The sequence below is a fragment of the Camarhynchus parvulus genome, chromosome 10 (assembly GCF_901933205.1).
Source record: "Camarhynchus parvulus chromosome 10, STF_HiC, whole genome shotgun sequence".
NCBI lineage: Eukaryota > Metazoa > Chordata > Aves > Passeriformes > Thraupidae > Camarhynchus > Camarhynchus parvulus.
In genome coordinates, this window is record NC_044580.1 from 18877420 (window position 1) to 18898994 (window position 21575).

At 44.4% G+C, this 21575-nt stretch overlaps 1 protein-coding gene across 2 annotated transcripts in view; it reads left to right on the plus strand.

Moving 5' to 3' along the window:
* The first annotated feature begins 338 nt into the window (after nucleotides 1-338).
* SMAD3 (SMAD family member 3) overlaps nucleotides 339-21575 on the plus strand; it is a 68277-nt gene continuing 47040 nt past the window's right edge. For both annotated transcript variants that reach the window (XM_030954963.1, XM_030954962.1), the window contains exon 1: nucleotides 339-580. In XM_030954963.1, the coding sequence (XP_030810823.1) occupies nucleotides 375-580 (206 nt within the window). In that variant the 5' untranslated portion in view covers nucleotides 339-374. The remainder of the gene's footprint in view (nucleotides 581-21575) is intronic.

A 21575-nucleotide genomic window follows, 5' to 3' on the forward strand; every position in this document is an offset into this window, starting at 1 on the left:
GGCGGGCCGGCCGCCTCCCCGCCCTCCTTCCATCCTCCCTCCCTCTCTCCCTCCCTCCCTCGGCGGCGTGTTTGGGAGGGAAGGAGGGGGTGGAAGCCGGGCCGGGGCGGCCAGCAGGCAATTTGCATGAGAGACAGACTGGGAATGAGCTGGAGTGGGCGCCTCTCCGCGCACACAGAGCGGGGCAGGAGGGGGAGGAGGAGGGAGCTGCCGCCGCCGCCGCCGCCGGGGAGAGGCGGCGAACTCCGGGCAAAGTTTGGAGCCGCGGGCCCGCGGCGCTGAGGCAGCGGCGGGCGGGGAGCGGCCGGGCCGGGCAGGGCCCCGCGGTGTGAGGCGGAGGCGGGCCGGCGGCGGGCGCTGCCGGCACAGCCAGCATGTCCTCCATCCTGCCCTTCACTCCTCCCATCGTCAAGCGGCTCCTGGGCTGGAAGAAAGGCGAGCAGAACGGGCAGGAGGAGAAATGGTGCGAGAAGGCGGTGAAGAGCCTGGTGAAGAAGCTGAAGAAGACGGGGCAGCTGGACGAGCTGGAGAAGGCGATCACCACGCAGAACATCAACACCAAGTGCATCACCATCCCCAGGTACCGGGGTGCGGAGGGCGCGGCCCCCGGGGCTCTGCGGGGTGCGGGGGAGCAGCGGGACCCGCAGGGACCCTCAGGGACCCCCGAGCTCCGGCACGGCCGGGAGGGCTCGTTTGGCGTCCCGGCCCTGCCGCACTCGGTGCCGTGTTGGTCCTCTCTGCCTGCTCCTTATCTAGTCGAGAAAAACCCCGTAACTGGCTACAGAATTGAATTACTCTCTAGTAACTAGAGAGAAAACGTAGTGGAGACAATATGCCTCGAGCCGAGATCATAAAAAAGAAAAAAAAAAGTTGGAAGCGCTGCGGATCAGTTCCACTCACTGAGGGTGCTCTCATTGTCAGAAGTTTCAGCGTGTTCTCAAGTGCTGTTGCATTACGATTTTCTTGTGATTAGTGCATCGGGAGAACGGTTTTGTTTGGGTTGTTTGGCTTCTTCCTTATTGCTCCTCTGAAGGGGTGATTTAGAGCCCTGCTCTGCTGATGTTTTCGAGTTACTTTTTAAATCGGGAATGCAAATGGCAGAGCTGAAGGAGGTCGTTCGGAGTGCAAAAACACCCCACACATGTGAGAGTGAATAGAACTGATTTTTTTCCTCCATTTTTTGAATGAACATAGATTTTATTTTTAGTCTGCATTCCGAATTCGATCCATAGGGCCATCATAAATCATAAAAGACGTGTATAAAACTATCCCACCTAAGAATAATTTTCCAAGTAACTTTCAAATGGCTGCCTACAAGTGGTGTTTTATTGCTGCAGATTGTTGATTTGTGTGAGCTCAGCCAGATGACTGCTGGGTCTGTTCCTGATTGTTGTTTGAGAGTACTTTTTTTTTTTTTTTAAGCAAAGGCCAAAGTTCATTCCAAATATTTGAATGCTGCATAATTGTGTGCTTCTGCGTGAGAAGATATCTGTGTGTGTGTGTGTATTCATGCTTCTCTCTGGCACAAACAAATGTATGCTTTCTTGGTTGTCAGAATGATTTAATATGCAGGAGCTGATACAAAGCAGCATCTGTTGCATGAAAAAGTGAAGCAAGTAGCTTAGAAATGTGGATGTTTGGAGCTCCTAAAATTTTCTTCCAACAACTGCAGTGTTTTTTTAAAAGGAAAAATAAAGCCTCCTTATCTTTTTTGGTGCTGAATGACTGTGGCTAAGATTTTGGCCAGTAATGCAAATGAGAGCTCTCAGCCTTTGTTAGAGTAGCTCCGGCTTCTACTTGAAGCAGAAATCAAAACCTGTAGAGCCACCACGCAATACAAACGCCTTAAAACCCATATTTTTAAAGTTCTTGGTAAGCAGCTTGCTTTCCACGTACATAATTCCCTGTTTAAAGCACTTCCCTGAAATATTTACCATTTCAAAAGAAGAAAATTGCTGGAGCAGCCCTGCTGCTGTGACCTGGGTATTGTGTCTGGCTGATGCTGACCCGTTAGGGAGCAGAGCATGAAGGCCCCTGGAACTTCTGTGACTCCTAACAAGGTGGTTTAGATAAGGAAGGATTTGATATTTTATGATTTAAAGGAAGAGAAGAGTTGAGCCAAACACAATGCTTTATTTAAAAAAGAAAAAGTAAAGATTGAAAATAAATAACAACACAAACATATATCACAAGTCATGAATACTCACCTTCAGAGATTGCCCTGGCTGTTCCTCCTCTGTTAAAGAAAATATGTGCAGAAATTAAAACATTTCATGTTAATTTATGACACTGAGCCTGGATCCTGCAGCTCTTAAACCTCGGTGTGGGGGAGGCATCAGCCTGTTTTGGTGGGAGCCCCTTGTACCTTGGCATTAGTTTCTAAACACAACTTCATGTCTGCTTTTTTATTGTTTAGAAATGACCGTGGTTAGGTTTTCTGCACGGAGATGTTCACATCTGTGTGTCAGAGGTTGGGGAATTGTGTGGGAGCATAGAAAGATCTCCCTGAAGTCTGCAGAGCTGCAGCTCTGACCAGGCCTTGTGACTTTAAGAGCTGTGCCTTTTCCTCTGGGCTGCACTGCTTGTCCTAATGTATCTGTGAATCTGATTACTGTGTCATCTGAAATTAGTGTTTGCAAGACGATTTTAGCCTGGTTTTAGTTTGCTGTTTGTTATTTTCATTTAATAATTTTAACGTATGTCATTTTACTATTTACTCAAATAATATGTTGGGGAGGGGGGAGAGGGGGAAAAGCATCATTAAGGATTAGTTCATGTTGTGCATTGTCTGTAATGCATCAGTAGACTGAATTACAGTGGAGCCATGCCAGTGATGACTCTGGCCCAGCAGGAGCAGGGTAAGTCCAAAATTAGCTATTGTATCCATGAGACAGAGCAAGTTTCACATGGAAAAGGGCTCGAGCTTTGCAGAAACATTGCTGGTGGGAATGAGGGCTATGCAGCAAATTCCTGGACTGATCAGGTGGGATTGTTTGAAGAAAGGACAGGAAAAAAAATATTTGTTTTGTTGTAGGGCTGAGGAATTAGAATAACAAATGTATTCCTGCTGTCATGTTTATCTGCTGGGATCTGGAAGCATGTACTGCATGCTATCTCCTGACAGATTAGTAAACACGGATTAGTTTATTTGCTTGTGTATTTGCTCAGCATGTATTACTTCTCCAAGTGCTCCATTTCTGAGGTGTGACAGGCACCCCAGGTTTTCTGTTGGGAGAATGTGTAGCAGACAGCAGAAGGCTGGAGAGGCCTTCAAGGATTTCAGTGTGACTCTCCTGGCAAGAAGGATTTTTCCTTCTTGTTTTTACTGCTGGAGGAGGAAGTAATTTCCACCTGCAAAACTCTGGTCTCAGAGCATCTGATGGTTTCTGGTGCTGCTGCTGCACAGGAGAGCTTTGGAGGCTCTTCCTTCCCTCCTCCTCTGGGCACAGCTGCCAAAGCCCATCCTGCCCCAGCAGGACCTTTCTTTAAACCTCTGTGCCCTGAGCTGGTGCCCTTTGGTGTCAGAGCTGACCTAGTGAGTCCTGGGTCTCGCTGGCAGAGAGGTTTTTTCATCCTGTATTGGGTGATAAAAGTTGAGAGCACACATTCTTCTGCCCATTAAAATGCATCCTTTGTCACAGTTGCTTATCTTGAAAGCCCAGCTTTCAGGATGAGCATTTTTATCACTTTTCAGACCAAGCTGGGCACAAGTGTGCCATTAACACCTACCCAGCACAGGCAGCTGGGTGTTTGTGGCTTCTCTGCTTTGCTCTGTGAGCAGGCAATGATCTGCTCCAGCTGCTCGCAGGATTTTTGGTGCCTCTGTTCTCTTCTGAGACCCAGAAATGTGGTAAGAATGGCCCCTACATCTGACATCCATACAAACCTGCAAAAGCCTGAGTTTCTAGCCCTGTTCTGAGCAGAAGAGAGGCCGTTTTGTGCACCTGAGAAACCAGCAGCATTTGCCCTGGAAATGAAGTGTGATGAGTGTTCAACTCAACATTTTTAGGGTCTGATCTGCAGAAACCAGACCGTGTGATGGGCACTCAATAATTTCTACAAGCTGTGCAGTATCTGTAGTCTTGCTTTATGAGATAATAAATGCTTTGTTTCAAGAGCTTTAGTGGTGCTGCACACACAGACATAAATCTCCTGACATTTTGTAATATATTTTCATATGCACATTTTTCTTTTGAACTCATTACTGTATTTATTTGTTTTGGTATCACCAGTGGTTTTAGGGGAGCCAGGATTCCTGTGTGTAAGGAACACCTTCTTTTAAGTGGTGGGTTGTATTTTTTTTTTTTTATTTAGAAAACACTATTGAAGAGAGGTGGGTGTTATTTCTTGTGGAACTCATCTGATAAGGGCAGAATCTACCAATTAAAATGGACACATGGCACATTTGCTTCCTAAAAGCCACTGAACAAGGTGTTCCTTAAATAATTTATATTTTGGTGGGGAAAACCGGGGATAATACACAAGGAACTTAATGAATAAGGATAATAGAGAAGGAACATAAATATTTCAGAAATATCTTGGGTGTGAGCGCAGCTTCGGTTGTGTTGGTAGTTGACCACACAATATTTACAGGACTTGATCATGTTCTTAGGTTTGAGGTGATACCAGGAAAATAGGAAAGCTGTGAGGATGTGCAGTGGCAGAGGCTGTCTGCAAGACCCTGAAGGATGGTGTGGTTTCACATCATGGTGTGATTTTGGGGTCATTGGACTTGCTCCTTGTGGGTCCCTTCCAGCTGGGGATATTCTGTGATTCCACACTTCTTTTGGGGCTGCCCATCTGATGTAGTAACCAGCGAAGGATCAGTCACAGCTCTGTGTCCATGTGAAATTTACTTATTTTTCAGTGCCAGTTTCAAGCCACCTTGTTTTCAGTTTTCTGTCCCTGAGTGTGAGGAGCTTTAATATTTCATGGCCTTGTCTGGGAGTGCCTGCAGGGGCTCAGCCCTGGTGTGCAGGGTGGTTACAGCCCAGTCCCTGTTGCAAACACCCCTGGCTGCCATCCCCCTGCTCAGCTCCATCCTGCTGGGATTTTCCTGCTGCAAACCCGTGTCAGTGACCTCTGTCCTGCCCGAGCTTTATGGGCAGGGTTTACAGCCCTGCCCAACCTTTGTGCTGCTGCAGTGCCCTCATCAGCCCGGCTGTGTGGCCTCTGTGGGACAGGCAGGTCAGCTCTGGAGGTGAAGGTACACGGAGTGCGCATGGGCCTGAGCCTGACAGAGCTCCAGGAGCGTTTGGGCCATGCTCTTGGGCACAGGGTGTGACTCTTGGCATGGTCCTATGCAGGGCCAGGAGTTGGACTCAGTGATCCTTGTGGGTCCTTTCCAACTCAGCTTTTTCTGTGTGATTCCATGATTTCTGCCTGCAGCCCTGCTTGTCCATCAGTGCCCTTCTCATCTCATCACAGGTCAACCCCCCTCTCTCTGGGCACAGGTTTCTGCTCCCTGCAGCCCCTCCCAAGTTTTTCTCCCCCCCTTGCACTTGTTCATTCCTCTTACATCAGCTTGGGTGATGTGTGTGGAGTTGTATTCCGCACGATGGCATTCCCAAAAACAAAGCACTGCTGTCAGGCTGGAGCAATAATGTTGGTACAACCAGTTAGGGAGCAGCTACACACTCAGTTATTGTGGCAGAGACAAGGAGCAGGGAAGGAGGGAGGCTGGGGAGGAGTTGTGCTCCATCCCTCCAAAGGGTTGCTGCTGGAATAGCACAGCAGCCGTTTATTAAGGTGTCTCCTCCGTTTTGTAATTTCTCGTGCAGTCACTACCATTCAAACCCTTTTGCCAATATATATATTTATTTTTTTTACCTCTGTTGTGCAGGGCAGCTCACACTTTGCATTAAAACCAGTGATAAAACTCCTTTTGTCTTGAAAAACAACTGGAGTGTTTATCCAGGACACTGAGGGGCTAAGAGGAAAAAATTGATTTTACAATTTGTTAAGATGCGTTCAGATATTCATATCTGTGTCTTTCATTCTTCTGCCCTTTCTCAAGAGACTAAAAGAGTTAAAATATCCTCTGAAGGGACTCATGATGTTCTCATTATATTGTGTAATAAGTGTTGAATCTGTGTGAAATAAAATGTTTAAAATGGTTGCTTAACTTTCATAGCATTAGGAAAAGACCCTGAATATCACAGTCATTTACATATAATGAGAAATAAATGCAAAAAATTGATGAAATAAGGAAATACACTCTGTACAGGATTATCACATCAGGGAATCCAATTAAAACGAGTTCTTCTAATAAATATTGGTTTAATAATGTAAACTTGTGATTGCTATATTATTACAACAAAAATAAAATTAACGAGATTTAATGGACTGAGCAGCCATTAATTTTCACTTGTTAATTTATTAGGAACTTCTAATGCTGTTAGATGCACAGTAAAGCCATTATCCTGCATGAACTACTTGATGAAATAAATAGGGCCAACAAGTGCTCGAATTAAATTGAAATCAGTTTTTATTCCCAAATTATCTCTTTCTGTTGTTTGGGTTATTTTTTTATGATTACTATGTTTTAGCTTTCCTCTACTGAGTGCAATTAAATTTTCAGGGATGGGATGCTGCACTCCTCCAGCCAGGCTTATGAATAGTCCTAATTAACTTTTGTCCTTGTGTGCCTTGACGTGTTTGTAAAAAACCCTTTTGCAGTCCCCAGCTGCCTGTGCTGATGGGCAGGGGAGGGACAGGAGCGAGGGAATGAGGCCAGGGCAGAGGTTCCTGTCCAGACCCTGCAGTTCCACGGGCTGACTCCGCCAGGTCCGGCAGGTGTTTGCTGATTCCTTTTGGAATTGGTCATAATTGCACAGCTTTGTGTAGCTGAGGAGCCAGTAATGTGTGGATTGCTGCAGTAATGCTGCTTTTAAAGGTGTTGTGAAGCCTTTCAGACCGAATCCTCATTTGTTGGCATCTCTTTGCCCCCAGGGTGATGGGACTTGCCCTTAGGGAAGTTGGACTGCTCCAGGTACTGTGCCTCTGTACAAACAATACAAAGCCAGAGATCTTTTTTTTCTGTCCTAAAGACTCAGCTCATCAGAGGACACAAATGGGAATGGGAATAAACTATTCCTGCATAGTAGTAGCAGCCCTATTAAAACCCCTACCAAATAAAACCAAGGGTAACCCTTAACTTCACAAGAGCCCAGCCAGGTAAGAGATAACACCCTGCTTTTTAGAGAGTCACCCAGGGATCATCTGAGCTCCAGTAGGAAATCTTTGTTAGCTAAGGAACCCTAAGATATTGTAGCTACATGGTTCCAGATACCCAGATTTGTTCCTTCAGCAGCAAGGGGGATTTGTGTGTGTGCTGCAGAGACTTCTGACAGCAGCTGCTGTGGAAAACATGGATTATATCTCTCACTGGTGAGCCTTGTGAAAGAATGTGCTTAAAGCTCCAGTAAAACCTACCTGGGAGTAATGGAGCCTGTGTGAGTCTAGGGAAGGTGAAGAGGTGATCCTGATCAATTTTGTGTGGGGTTATGAGGGCAAGGAGGGGACAGGTCCCAGGTGCTGCAGCTGAGCCCTGTGTGCGCCCAGATTGTCCTGGAGCACCTGCACAGGTGGGCTGGGTGCCTGACCCCGTGATGGGACCATGGATCAGCTTATGGAGAACGAGGGGTGTGAATCCTGGAGAGAGGGACTGCAGTGGGTGATGTGGCAGGATCCTCTCCCTGGAGTTCTTATGTTGGAAATAGTGGGTGAACCCTCCTTAGCTCACTTTATAATCTGTAGTTGAGAATTTCAGTAAATTTTCCTCACAGATTGCGTCAGAGGAAAGGTCGGAGTTTCTCTCTGCGCTGGTGACGTTCATTAACCATAACTCAATCTTTTTTTAAAAAGGAAGTCAGAACAGAAATTTCCTCCTTTGTGGTGAAGCTGCAGCCAGCAGTGGTTGAATGGATGCTGACACTGACTCTCCTTTTTCACAACAAAAGAGGAGAAACTTTGTCCTTCCTGTTTTAGTTGCTTGAACATGAAAAGAGAAATTCACTTAGTCTTCACACGTCAGGTTCACAGAAATATTGGGCTGAGAGGAGGACATCTGTGGCACGTGAGAATGCCTTTGTTCCTGTGCTGAATGTGTGACTGTTGTTGCTTTATCTACTTAACAGCTGGAGAATTCTTTTTTCCCCAAATTTCCTTTCCCTCCATTAACTGGAATTTTAGTGTTGCTGTGTGGGAAGACAAAGACCCAACTACAAGAACCTTTAATTTTGTTATTCTGAGCAAGACCAGATGTGGTTTTTTTCACAGGGATACAAAGTCTATGGTTTCCACACATATGGAACTGTACAGAAAGGTCCTTATTATTTGTTGAACAAGTTGTTGTTCCCCTGGACTCAAGATGCAGAGCCAGTTTGTAGCACATGTGTAACAAACAGTATCTGAAAAATTCTATCCGTGTTTCAAAGGCACTCAGTCTAAGTGAAAGGCTAATAAGCAGCTGGAGGCTTTTCCCACTCTTTTTGTGTTTGTGTAGTTACATAGATTTCAGTAAATTTATTTCCAATTTACAGGCAAGTGAGGGAGAGTCAGGCCAGCACAGGAAAGCAGTGAACTGAAAACAGGGGAGGTGTTTGTAGGTTGAATATTGTTCACTTTTCTTTTTTAAATTCAGGGAGTTGGTGGCTTCTGTGGGTTCTTGGCAGGATTTGAAGCCTGCCCAGCAGAGCCTGTGAGACCTGGGGGCTCCAGCCCCAGGAAGATTGGACTTGTCAGGCCTGGGCTGGAAATGTGGCAGGAAGCCAGGCAGGGTTTAGCTGGAAGTTTGATGAAAATGATACTTCTCTGCAAAACATTTAATTTCCAGAGAAGTTCACTCATATTTCAGGGTTTGCTGATGGGCACTGGTGGGGCTGGGCAGGGACCCTCCACATTTGTGGCTGAGGTACCTCTGGGGTGGGTGATCCTGTGCCTGGGCAGAAGGCAGCCTTGGGCTCTTCTGTGTTTGTTTTTGTCCTTCTAAAAACCATTTTAGCCAGCTTTCAAACCAGTGGTGAAGCTTTTATTCCAATGTGCCCCTGCCCCATAGTTCCACAAGCTCAGGAAGCAGAAAAGATTTTTAGATAAAGCCCCCCACAATTACAGGCCTTGAACTCAGGAGAGCACAAGGTCTGCTAATGACATCTGTTCCTGCTTTCCCAACAACCAGCAGCCTGTGGGATAAAAAGTCTGGAATAGTTGTTGATGCTGGCCTGGAACCTTCAAGCAAAACTCCAGTGGGCACTGGAGATGCTGGATTAATGTCCATGTAAGAGTTCCACAGGCTTGGGATGGGCAGACTTAGAGATGACCTGGCTGATCTTTCTCCATATCTGCTTCTTGGACCTAAATGTACCTGACTTACTCAGAATAAGCTTCACCATGAGCCAAATCTGTCCTATTGACCTGTTTCATGTCATTGTTTTGTGATCAAAATGATACATATTTTTTAATAACCAGTTTTTGCACAAGAATGGTAGAAAGTGCAAACCAGATGTGAAACCACTATGCTAGAATGAAGCTTTACACAGCAAAATGGCAAATTTTTAAAAGCAGACAATCACTGTCCACTTTTGGAGCTGATATAACTTTCTAGCTGGTTTCTGTTGCCAGTAAAAGTCTGCTGGCACTCTGCAAACTGAGTTGAGCTTTGCTCTGAATTAGATGCCATAAATAACTCGTGTGTAGGTAGACAGCTGATCATTGAAGCTTTTCCCCAAGCCTGGTTCTGCTTGTTTGGGAGAACTACAGGCTGAAAGTTCAGGTATAGAATTGCAATTGCATCTTTGTTTTTCCCAATCATAACTGAATAAAGATGGGGTTTCAGTTGTGGATTGCTGCATAATGAATGCACGTTGTGGTTAGGGAAGGCTGAAAATATCAGGGTTTGTTCCACACCACTGTGTAACTGTGAGCAAAACATTGCACCCTGCTTGTACCTTAACTACCTCCCAGATGCAGTCCTTGCCTGTCAGGGAATTTAATTACAGTTGGGAAAGCTCTTAAAATCTCAGGATTTTAAAAACCTGTTGCAAACCCCATTACCACGCTGCTTTAAAAAGCTTTCTGCTGCTGCCCAGCAGCAGAAAATGAGTACACCATCTCATTTGTACTAAGAAAACATTTTAATTTTTGTTGGAAGCTCTCTTTGAAAATATGTTAGTGCTACGTCAGTGAGAATATTAGAATTCCACAGATGTTTAGTGGTAAACCTTGGCTGGGTTTGCCTAATATTTATCTATTCATCTCTGTAGCAGTGCCTCCTGTACACATGGAATATTTTGACTGGTTGATACACATCATACCACAAAGTTCTGCTTCTGAGCTCCAGTCTGAGTCTGTTAGCACAAGTCCAGGGGAAACTCTATACATGTAGCCTCATGTTTTCAGTTAAGTAATATTCTATAGCCATATGTGAATTTAATGCCATCCAAATACAGGATGGTAAATGCAAGAAATGTGTGTCTGTTGCTGGGGGGCTTTTACAACCATGACCTGCAGCAAAACCACTTGGAAAAATGTAATTTCTGTACCTATAGCTGTGTCTTTTACTGAATGTTTTGGCAGCCTCTGAGTGTTGAACACTCACATCTATTTGCTTCAAAGCTCCTTTGCATCTGAAGACTTTGTGGGGAATTGTTCTGAAGAGATGACTGAAAACTAATAGCTGGCCATCTGGCTGGAAACAACATTATTAATTAAACGTTCTCTTTTAAATCATTTACAAGTTTGAAATAAACGCTCTTTTCAAAGCTATTGAAGCAAGATGAATTTGAAGCCCTGCTGTGGGAAACGGAGTATTTAATGTATCTCCTCACTAAAATTAAGGATGGAGAAGTAACATCTGAGATCAAGGTTACTTAGATTAGCTGAGAGCAAAACAGCCTCTGGATTTTTTCCCTGTGTATTTTACATGGTTAGTTTCCTTGAAGGAGAACAATTAAGCTCCAAAGCTGGCAGCTACTCCCATTTAAAAATAATGTTAAATCTTTACAATATTCATTGAGTCCTCTTAAAGACCTTTTCATTATGTGCTTTTGAAGGGAGAGCATTTGTGGCCTTTCATTTTGTACCAGAGTTCTGATCTTAAATCCTTTATAGCAGAAGGATTTTTACCCTCTTTTGCTGATGGGGGGAGAGTGAATCCTGAGAATGGGGTTGTTTTACCTGAGGCTAATGGGGGCAAAGGGCACTTGGGTGCATCCTAAGGCCTGCTGCAGTTTTCCATATCCAGGACTGAAGTGGCATCTTCCTGTGCTCTGGATGGAAAACAGGAATCAGTTCAAAAGCTCTTCTCTCTGTGTTACACCAGTAATTTGTAACATGAGGACTTTATATTCTTAAAGCTAATTTTCAGCTAAATAGAGGAAGAAGCCTCTAGCATTTTAGAATTGTGGACTCAGAACAGTGTGGATTGGAAGGGACCTTCCAAGCCCATCCTGTCCAGCTCCCTGGATGTCCAGGGCCATCTTTTACTGGGGTTACTCAAAGCACCCTCCAGCCTCCCTTGGAACACTTCCACTGGTGGGGCATTCACAGCTTCTCCACACAAAAGAAGTAAGAAAGTGCTGAGGATACACCTCAAGAGATGCAATGTCATTTTATGTCCATATTTTCCAGGCTTAGGATGAGCATGGAGTCTTTCTACTGTGGTTTTTCAGTACCTTAAGGGTCCCAGCCATTCTTTTTGAAGTGTCTGGTTGACCCAAGAACCAGCTTTAATTCAAACCTATCCATATTGCAGTTTCTGGTGGCTGCATGTGGAAAATATGTGTATTAGGGTATTGGAACAGAGTAGCCATTTGGATGGATAGAAATTCATGAAGGGAGCACCCTTAAATAGGGTTGAAAGAATAGTTCCATGTAAACAACCCCTCTGTTTCCTCCCTTTACTTCTCCATTTGTTCTCTGATGGGGTTTGTGGTGTAAAACAAAGTTGGTGCCAGGCACAAATGAACCCATGGAGCCAGGGAAAGTCTTGGAAATGCTGGCCTGGAGTGGGGTGCTGTGAGTCCCTGCTTTGCCTGCCAGGCTCTGCTGGTTTGAAGGCCCTGCTGGGGGAGCTGCTTCTAAACAGGAATAAAAATAGCCATTGGAGTGTTCTGATTTTAGAAAGAAAAAATAGCATTTATTCGATTATGATTGGCTGATGACTTCGAAGCTGGAGACAGTTTTATATTACAGAGCTTCTCACTCTGCTTATTCTCTCAGTTCCTGTTCTCCCCCCTCCCCTTTTCTTTTTCCTCTTTTCTTGCTTTCTATTTTTAGGATGGCATTTCAGAGTTTCTGCTCTGCTGCCAGACCAGCTATTCCAGAAGAAAGAGGAAAGGTGGGAGGTAGAGCTAATGAGCACTGTTATTAATTTGGCTTTTGAGTTGGTGTTCAAAGTTTATATGTTTCCAATTTGTCTGACAGTCAATGAAAGATCTGTTTGTGCTTGAAGCCATTGATCATGCACATTTGACAGTCTCTCCAGTAAAAGAGAGGAGAGCAGGAAGTTTAGGACTGGAGAGAGACCATTAAAAGTTTAAGGTCAATGTTATATTTTGTTGTATGTGTATGTATATATTTAGGTTTTTTAATATATATGTAAAAATTTGTATCCCATAGAATTAGCTTCAAGTGGAACATGGTATTTAATTAATCATTCTGTGGAGAAAAAAAAGTATTGTAACTTCATTAAAAATGGTAATGGTGTATTACCACTGGAACAAAACACTTGTTTAGTGTTACATATGTCCACATAAATAAAATAATGGGATAAAGGTTTTCCAGTCAGCTCTAAAGCTGATCAGAGTTGCTTGAAGGCATAAAAGCAGGGAGGGGGAATTTTCAGGAGTACCCTGGTGGGTATGGATGTGACATTCCTGCACCCTGCTGGGAAGGGCTCTGGTGCTGGGTGGCCTTGCTGCTCCAAGTTCTTCCCTGAGCTGCAGCTGCCCAGAGGCTCTTGGCTCCTTTGTGCCTTTGTGACTTGCATTCTCCTGTGTGTGCTTTTCTTTGTTTATTTGTTTAGGGGTTGGGGTGGTTTTTTTTGTTTAAATATTGTTTTTCTCCCTTGTGCTGTGGCTGAGAACCTTAGACAACAGGGGAAGATGGTTATTAGGAGGGCAAGGAAGGGGACAGAAATGTTCTTTGTTGTGAAGGCAAAGGGCGTTACTTAGTGTGAATGTGTAAAACAATCCAGCCACGGGGTCTTGGGTTTGAAGCCTGACTGGGGGGTGATTTTGTTATTAGTTCAGTAAATCACATTTTTCACCTGTGTGAGTTTGGGGCCCCCATTTTTGCACGTGCAGAGCAGCTCTGAATTTACATCACTGTGAGAGAGGAACTGGGGAAGCACAGAAGGCTTGATCACACTTTTGCTTTAGGATCACCTCTTGATTTTACAAATCATGTCACATTTCATTCTTAATTTTGCAGTCCCTGTGCTACTTGGAGCTCTAAAGGATATTTTTCTAGGCCCATTTGAGAGTTCAGTGTTGTCAAAAGGTGGCCAAAAGTTAGTGCAGTGTAACTGCCCGTGTAATGTATTGCTGCAAATTAAATAACCCAGGAATTGTTTTTGGAAGACAAGGATTATTTCAAGACACAGCTCATAACTTTTCTACCAGTGATTCAATAACTTCTTCCTGTTGGTTAAAAATTGCACCTCATGTCGAGTTGGAGGCAGTGCCAGCTTGCAGGATATTTTTTAATTTAATTTTTTTTCCAGCAAGTGAGGTTGTTACTCCAAGGTACTTATCCCCTTTAAAATAAACATGTTTTAGAATAAACAGGAGACAAACAAATCTTATGCTTCACAAAGCTGATCCAGTTTGTTTTGTGGCTGTCAGAGACACTGAGGAGTGCTGCCTAATCTGAAGCTGGCAGTCTTTTGGGAATTCAGTGTACAGCCTTGCCCACAGGATAACCTTTCTCCAGTTTAGCTTTCTGCTGTTATCTCCTGGCACAAAAGAGTGGAGGAGAGAGCCAGTCAAGTGTTGAAAATTTGTTTATATTTATATCTCCCGCTGTGGTTTTCAGGCCTGAGGAAGGTGACTGAGGAAACCCTGAGTGTGTGTGCTGTGCAGCAGCTCACAGGGGCAAATCTGCTCCTGGGTGTCTCTTTTGGGAAATTTTAAATGAAGTTTTTCCAGGCTGAAGAAGCCAAAAGCCACTGTGAATGTATGCAGTGGGCTGGCAGATGCAGCTTGGTGTAGCAAGGGGCATTATGTTGGTGGAATGAGATAACAATAACCCCTGCTTTTATTTGTCAATAATTTTTTATCTTTTACTTTAAACCCAAATATTTTCTTCATATGCCAATAAATGGCAGAGTGGATTTGGACTGAGCAGCCACCTCTGGCTGTGCTGCTGAGCTGTTTGGAAGCCAAATTAATTGTAACAGAAATGACAGCTCTGAATGTCTGATTTCCATATACCTATACTGTCATATCTCTCCATGTTATGATAATGATACATCAGTAACATAATTTCATTTCTGGTTTCCACTTCAATGAGTGTAGCTCCTGTTACCTGCAAACCACTGCAGGAATGTTACCCACGGTGACCACCTGTCTTTGAAGGGTGTGACCGTGCTGAAGGGGTTTGTTTTCTCACGTCCCACACCGGGGACCGGCAGTGTCCTGTCACCATCGCTACCAGGGATTGTTCAGTACAAGTTTGTGGCTTCGGCAGCAGATCGGTTTGTCGTGTTTCATGGTGAACAGGCACCTAACCACACGCACAAGGCACTGCAGTTGGCCATTTGGGGACTGTGCTGAAGGTGACAAGCACTGAGGGTGCAAACCCCCATGCCTTTTGATGTCCCCTTCAAAGAAAACGCTAAATGCTGTTTATTGTGTGAGGTGAGTGGCCCGTTAGTGGCCATGTCCTTTAATGAAGAACTTGAGCTCTTACATTATCCTTAGTCTGGCACTTTTCCTGAGTGTTGAAAGCGTTTCTGTGCCGGAGCAAGGTGTTACAGCAAAGTCAGACGTGGGTGCAAAACCGCCTGGGTGTAGCAGGGATTTGGCATGATCGTGTGGAACGTGAGGAGCTGAGTGACCCTTGTGCAATGAATAAATGAAATCCTGCTCCGTCTTCTGAACGAGTCTGGCTCTGCAATTCGGGCATTCCTTGCACACAGATAAGATAATTAATTGAACAAGAGGCAACATTACCTGGCAGTTGCCTAATCTTCCTCCCCATGTGCAATAATCTGCGACCCAGATGTGTTGGACAATGCACATGTGAAGTGCTATAACTTTATTGCACTCTTAATTTACTGAAAATCAGCTGCAGCAGCCAGGTTTTGTCAGAGATGAGACTGTTTCAGAATGTGGACGTGCAAATGTCAATGACAGGAATTGTGCCTGGAGTGTACTGAAAATACACTCCTTGAAATGTTTTTCCTTTAATTTACATCAAAAGAATCTTGTCTGATTTTAACATATTGTTGCCATCGGGTGGTGGTGTCCATATGCAGCTCCAATCAATGCAGCACTACTTTCCTTGTCTTTTGGCCTTCACTGGAGCCACTCATGAAATTATTTCAGCTAAAACTTCTCATTCCCTGGAATTTGGGCTCTTCCTCTGCAGTACATAAAGTGATAGATCAGCACCTAATAAAAGTGGGATTATCTCTGAGCTGGAAATAAGTGGAAAGAGCCTACTGTAGAAATGACAGGGCTTGCTTGTCGTTACAGATTTAATAATAATAATACTTGTAGTAACTCCAGCAAGGTGAGGGTCTTCAGAGGGCTTTGTCACAAACTGCTTTTTACTCCTTGCAAACTCTTTAGACTTTGGCTGTTCAAACTGTTCCAGTGCTCTCACTGCAGTCATGCAAATATCACAAGCTGTTCAACTTGTTCATTTATTCTCTTGGAAAGGCAGAGAGGAAAAACAGCCTGGACTTGCACCCTGGAGGGAGCTGTGCAAAGCCAGGCTAAGGATTCTGGGGGGCAGCTGTGGGGTTTTCTGTTCTTTTGTGGATGAGACTTTGCTTTCTGTCATTTCTTAGCAAATAACGAATAACAGTGATGGAGACATGAAATCTGGAAGCGTTTATTCCAATTGTGTGTGAAGCAGAGTCGTCACCAGAGCCAAGTTTCTCACGGGCTGGTCTGGTTTGTGCCTGGGGCAGGAGTTTACAGCTATCTTGGTAATAAAGGCTCAGGGCCTCTGCTATTTCTGCTTCCCAGGTTCCCTGTGCATGGCAATTACTGTCCCTTCTGGGATCAACACCTGTCTCTCATTTCCAGCAGTAACAAAGGACCCTGCTCTATAAAACCCTCTGCTGGTGTATGGAGCACTTTGCTTTTACAGTCCAGGGCTGGAGGACACCACAAAAGCAGATAAAAGCCAAGTGAAGCCGTGGCTGCAGTAGGCCTAAAACAAACTTTAAAAATTGTGAGGTTTTTCCTTCCTTCCCTTCGTGGTTTATTTTTGTCTTTCTTTTTTTCTGTGGGGGAGGGGGGTATGTGGTGAAGATTTATCTCTAAACACAAACACTGAAATTTCGGTGGGGATTTTGCACTCTGTTGTTCGGGGATTTTTTAATCACCTTCCCCACTTTAAGAGCTGCTTTTTTAAAATCAAGATTTCCACAATCTCAGTCCTGCAAACCTTCCCATGGCCACCCCTGTGTCCATGGAGAGCTGGAGGAAGCTTCGTTGTCCTGTGCAGCCTTAGGATGAGTAATAATGGTCCCAGCACATTCACACGTGCTCCAAGTCCTGCATGTTCTGAAGAATTTTGCCAGATTGAGCCTCCTGTAAGTCAGTGGAACTGATCACACGTCAGAGTTTAACCCTGTCATTCCCTTCCCGAGATCTGCAGCTGCTTATGGCACTGCCTGAGCTGGTGTCACATCCATGTGTTCTGAGAGGTGCTTTCCCTGCAGTAACCTTGCTTCAGTTTTATTTTTCACTCTCCATAGCAGATCTGTTTAACAGCAGGGTTGCTGCTTCTTGGGACTCTAAAAGCATTTTGGACAGGATTGCAGTAAAGTGATTTTTCAGCTTGCAGTGACTGCAGTCTGCTTTCTAAATACCTATTTACTACTTTCCTTCGGGTTTTAAAGAAAGTGGAACATCAGATAATCAGTTTAACTCCTTGTGTCCAGTAATCACATCTCTGTGGGCCAGAAATGTAAAACAAAAGGAGGCGTTGGGGGCTGAGTGAGGACGTGGCTTCATGTTACAGCACTGATTTAGGTAGAACACCATTAAATGGCATAATCCCATTTCTGGCTGTCTCCGAGTTTGCTGCAGTTCTGAGTCTCTTTTTATCTTTATGGCAACAGGACCACCCACTCTAATACCTTGTAAATGGTGCCCATTTAAATCAGAGCTTGTGGGTAGAGTTTTGACCTCTATTGAAATCAGTAACCTGGACAAGTGTGTCTTTCAGAAATGCATCCTGTCTTTAAATAAAGATACCAAGACAGACATTCCACTCTGTTGGTTTTTTTGGGCTTTTTTGTTGTTTTTGTTTTGGTTTGGTTTTTTTTAAAAAAACTAATAATCTCCCCACATTTAAAAAAACCTACTGTATTTCAGCTGCAATTGGCCCAGAGTCATCTTACAGCATTGCTTCATTTTACCTCTCTTGGCCAGACTGACAAATCCTGCAATATTTCCTTTTTCCCCTTCAGTAAACATACTTCTTACCCTGCTGGGATTCAGACCTCACTCATCATTGTCTTATTGGAAACAATGGATTGAAACTCGCATATCTTTTGTTTTAAGATGTTTTCTTTTGCCCTAAACTGTTTTTGTGGGTTTATTTTTACCAAGCTGATTGCTTTACTGAAGTCTAAAAGCATTATATTTATAAAATTACCATTCATCAACCAACTTTCTCCTCTAACAAGGGAATTAAACAAAATTTGAGAAGATTTGAAGCTAGATTGCACCTTAATTCTGTGGGGGTCTTATCTTTTTCACTGGAGAGAAAATGTAACCCTGTGCCTGCCTGTAGGAGTCTCCCACCAAATGATGTTAAATCAGGTGATGATGGTAAATTTTGTCTCATGATGGGTTTTAAAAAACGTTTTGGGTTGTGTGCCCTTGTGGCTTGTGCTCCTTCAAAGGACTTTTCTGAACCCAGCTCCAGTAGGAGCAGCAGTGAAGCAAGCCAGAGTTGGGATTTCTGTGTGATTCCCTCAATTTTAGGAAAAATAGAAATTTAACATCTTCTAACTTCTTTCTTATTTATCCTTGTTTTTATTTAAGATGTAGGAGGATTTTACAGTTTCAGGAGGGGTGTGGGAAAGACAGATATTACCAATCCTTCAAATATTTCTTCTGTGGGTAAATTCAGGACAAAACTGTGTCGTGTTTCAGGCTGCACTTAGCATTTCTGCCCTGGGGGAAGAGCCGGGCTGCAGAGCATCGAGGGCTTGCTTGGACAAGCTGCAATGAATGTTAAATAACTGTTTGGGAGCAGCTCGGTGCTTTTAACTTCATAAATATACATTGTGGTAATGTTAGAGGAGACCTCAGGATTACAATTATTTGAAATATGCTTTACAAGTGCTTAGCAAAGCAAAGCAGTTTGGAATCTCAGTGAGGAGCGCACGCTCTGAGGAGATGCAAGGAATTCTCCTTCATCCCGTGTGGTTTAGAGCAGCAGAAGACATCTGCCTGTCCTTTGGCATCCAGCAGGGCCTGGGAGGTGTTGCAGTAGCACTGGAAGATGTGTTTGAATACATCTCATGATGGCAGAATGATCCTCACATGGAGTCCACAGTTGCTGAGCAGCAAATTGTGCTGAACTGAGACTGGTGCCTTGAGCTCCTTGTGCCTGGAATGCTGCAGTTCCAGGGAATAATCAGAAATACTCCTTTTGACTGATTGATAAACTGATGCCCTTGGAAAGCTTAAAGGTCTGTGAGCAGAAGGATTATTTATTTAGCATTTACCTGAGTGGTTCTGAGGTCCAAAAGAAGCTCCCTGTGCCTGTTAGTTCAGGGTTCCACTGTTGTGAGTTTGGTTAGATAAAAGGGCTCCTGCTCTGTGGTGGTTGCCATTCTGTGGAATCTTTTATTTACTTTAATCTTGCATTTAATCTAGTGCAGAATGAACTCCGACACTTTGGAGGCATTAAAGTAGGTAAGATTATAAACTGTTGTGGTGTAAATTGTCAAAAGGTGATTAATGCTGGAAGCTGTTTATTTATTGTGATTGTGTGGACAGTGGCCAACAGAGAGCTGCATTGTTCATTGTGGAGCAAAGCCTGGAGGCAGAGCTTTGGGCACTCCTGTTTCTGTTCAGGGTTTCTGGGACAGAAGTTGTGTGCAGCTGTAGTGTTGCACACACAGAGAAACTTGGCAGGTTTGGAAAGCTCAGCCCCAGGTTTTGGGGCTGCCTGGATGGGCTCACAGTGGGAATTGACTCCACAGAAGTCATGGGAGCTGAGCTGCCTCTGCAGGGTCACACTTGTTCCCCGTGTGCAGTGACATAATTGGACTTTCTGGACTTAGCACAACCTGTAGCTTTGACCAGGCACAAAGAAATGTGGAAAACCTTCAAGCTCTGCCCAAACACTTTTTTTTTGAAATAAATCTGGGGAAACCTGGAAGCTATTTAAAATGGCAAAGTGATTAATTTCCACTTCATTTCTTCAGCTCGAGTCAATACTTTGGACAAGAGCTGCACCCTGGGAACCAAGCATTTAAATGCAGGCTGAGAAGAAAAGGAGATTGCTCACATACCTTTTGGCTTGTTTCTGCTCAAAATAGCTCATACAAATGGAAATTGGTGCCCAACTTGCCCTGACTGGACCTGAAGTGAGCCCTGTTCTTTCTCTCAGCGTGGGGGGACTGTCACAGCCTGTCCCTAAATAAACCTGATGTGCATTTAATGATGTTTCATTTCTCTGGGGAAATTTTAGGGTTGGCTTGTTCCTATTTGGGGTTCCTCAGTCAGAAATCACATCCAGGGTGTAATTCATGGACAAGGATGTGCTGCAGTGTTTTTTGAACCCCTGGATTTCCTGGGTGCTCACAGGCAGCAGTTTGTGGTGTCTCCAGCTTTCTGTGGGAGCGCATTCCCGTTTTCCTCGCTGTCACTCCTCTGTGCAGCACATGAGCCGTTGTGGTTTAATCTCAGCTCTGCCATCGCATTCCAGGGGGAGCCTCAGCCAGCTCCCAGCTGCCTCTTTCCCAGGCACTCTTAGATCTAAGCAGGGGATGGGATGAGCTGTGGGACAAACAGCCCGTTCCCAGCCACCATCCGTCCCAGGGAAAGTGTGCCCGAGGCCGCATGAAAGGGAAGGAGGGAGCTGGGATGGGGCCACTTGGCTCTGGGGGAGCGGCCTGGGGTGAGCAGGACAATGTGGAGTTCACTTCCTCCTCCACAAAATGGCCAGGCTCCTCATGTGCTCCAGCAGAATTTATGGGACACTCGGATGTACAGGGGTTTTTTTTGGGTTTTGAAAAGAAGGATCAGCTTGCAGAACTGTTAGATGTTGATGCCAGATGTATTTGGATGTGGTTTGCTTTGTTCTTAAACAATAGACAGTTTTAAAGAAAGAGGAATATTCCTTGTGCCCATATGTCCCATTGTTTCCACCATGGGTATAATCCTGGCTACAGGGCTCAGCATTATCATGCTGATTCTGCTGGGAGTGACTCATGCAGCTGGATATTTGTCATCCAGTTTGTGGAATCTTTGATCTCTGCCCTTCTCTTCTGATCAAGTCTGGGATCTGCATCCTGTGCTGGAGTTGGAAGTTCTGAAGGAGGAAATTCCAGCACTGGACACCTACGCGGTGCTGGGACTGTTAGGTGTGAGCAGTTAGTTCTGGTGCAGCTTTTCACGGTGCTGTGTTTACCAGCAGGGATTTCAAAGGGAAATAATATGCAGATTAAAAAAAATTCTAATGGCAGATCAACAGCATGAATTTAAAACATAATTTTCAGAATACTCTGAAAAGAACAAAGAAATCCTCCTGGTGGCACTTGCTTTTAATGTCAGCTAAACATCTCCTTCTTCCATGAGGGTACATAAAATGTACTTTGAAAATGATAGGAAGCTATCAGGAGCTCATGCACCTGAAGATCATTTAGCTTTTTTTTCTTACTCGGAATTCTCAGGTCTTAATTAGTTTCCCTAAGGTATCACTGAGTATCTTTGATTTCTCCCTGAAATTCAGGGCTGATGGCTGAAGGTCTGCAACACCATTTCCTGGCTGTGTGACCCAAAGTAGGAGTGAGGAAAGCATAATTGGATTAAATGTTTTCCTTTACCGCTGGGGACATGGATAAAATCTGTGTCTTTGAGTAGTTTTGTTTTGTCCATGCTGGTTAAAGGTCCTGGGCTGGTGGCTGTGTCTCAAAGGGCTGAATAGCAGATGGCAACCATGGAAGTGTAAATTAGCAGCAGCTGACAGTTCTGGAGAGCCACTGATTGCGCTGGGCCCATTCCGGGATGAAGTGCTAGATACTCCATCAAAACAGCATAGAACCTCTTGGAATCTTTCACTCAGTTAACCCATGAAGAGTTCTTTCTTCCGTCCATTTACACTTTCTCTGGGTGTTCCTTCATTCACCAAAATAATTTGTTGTGCGAGACCTG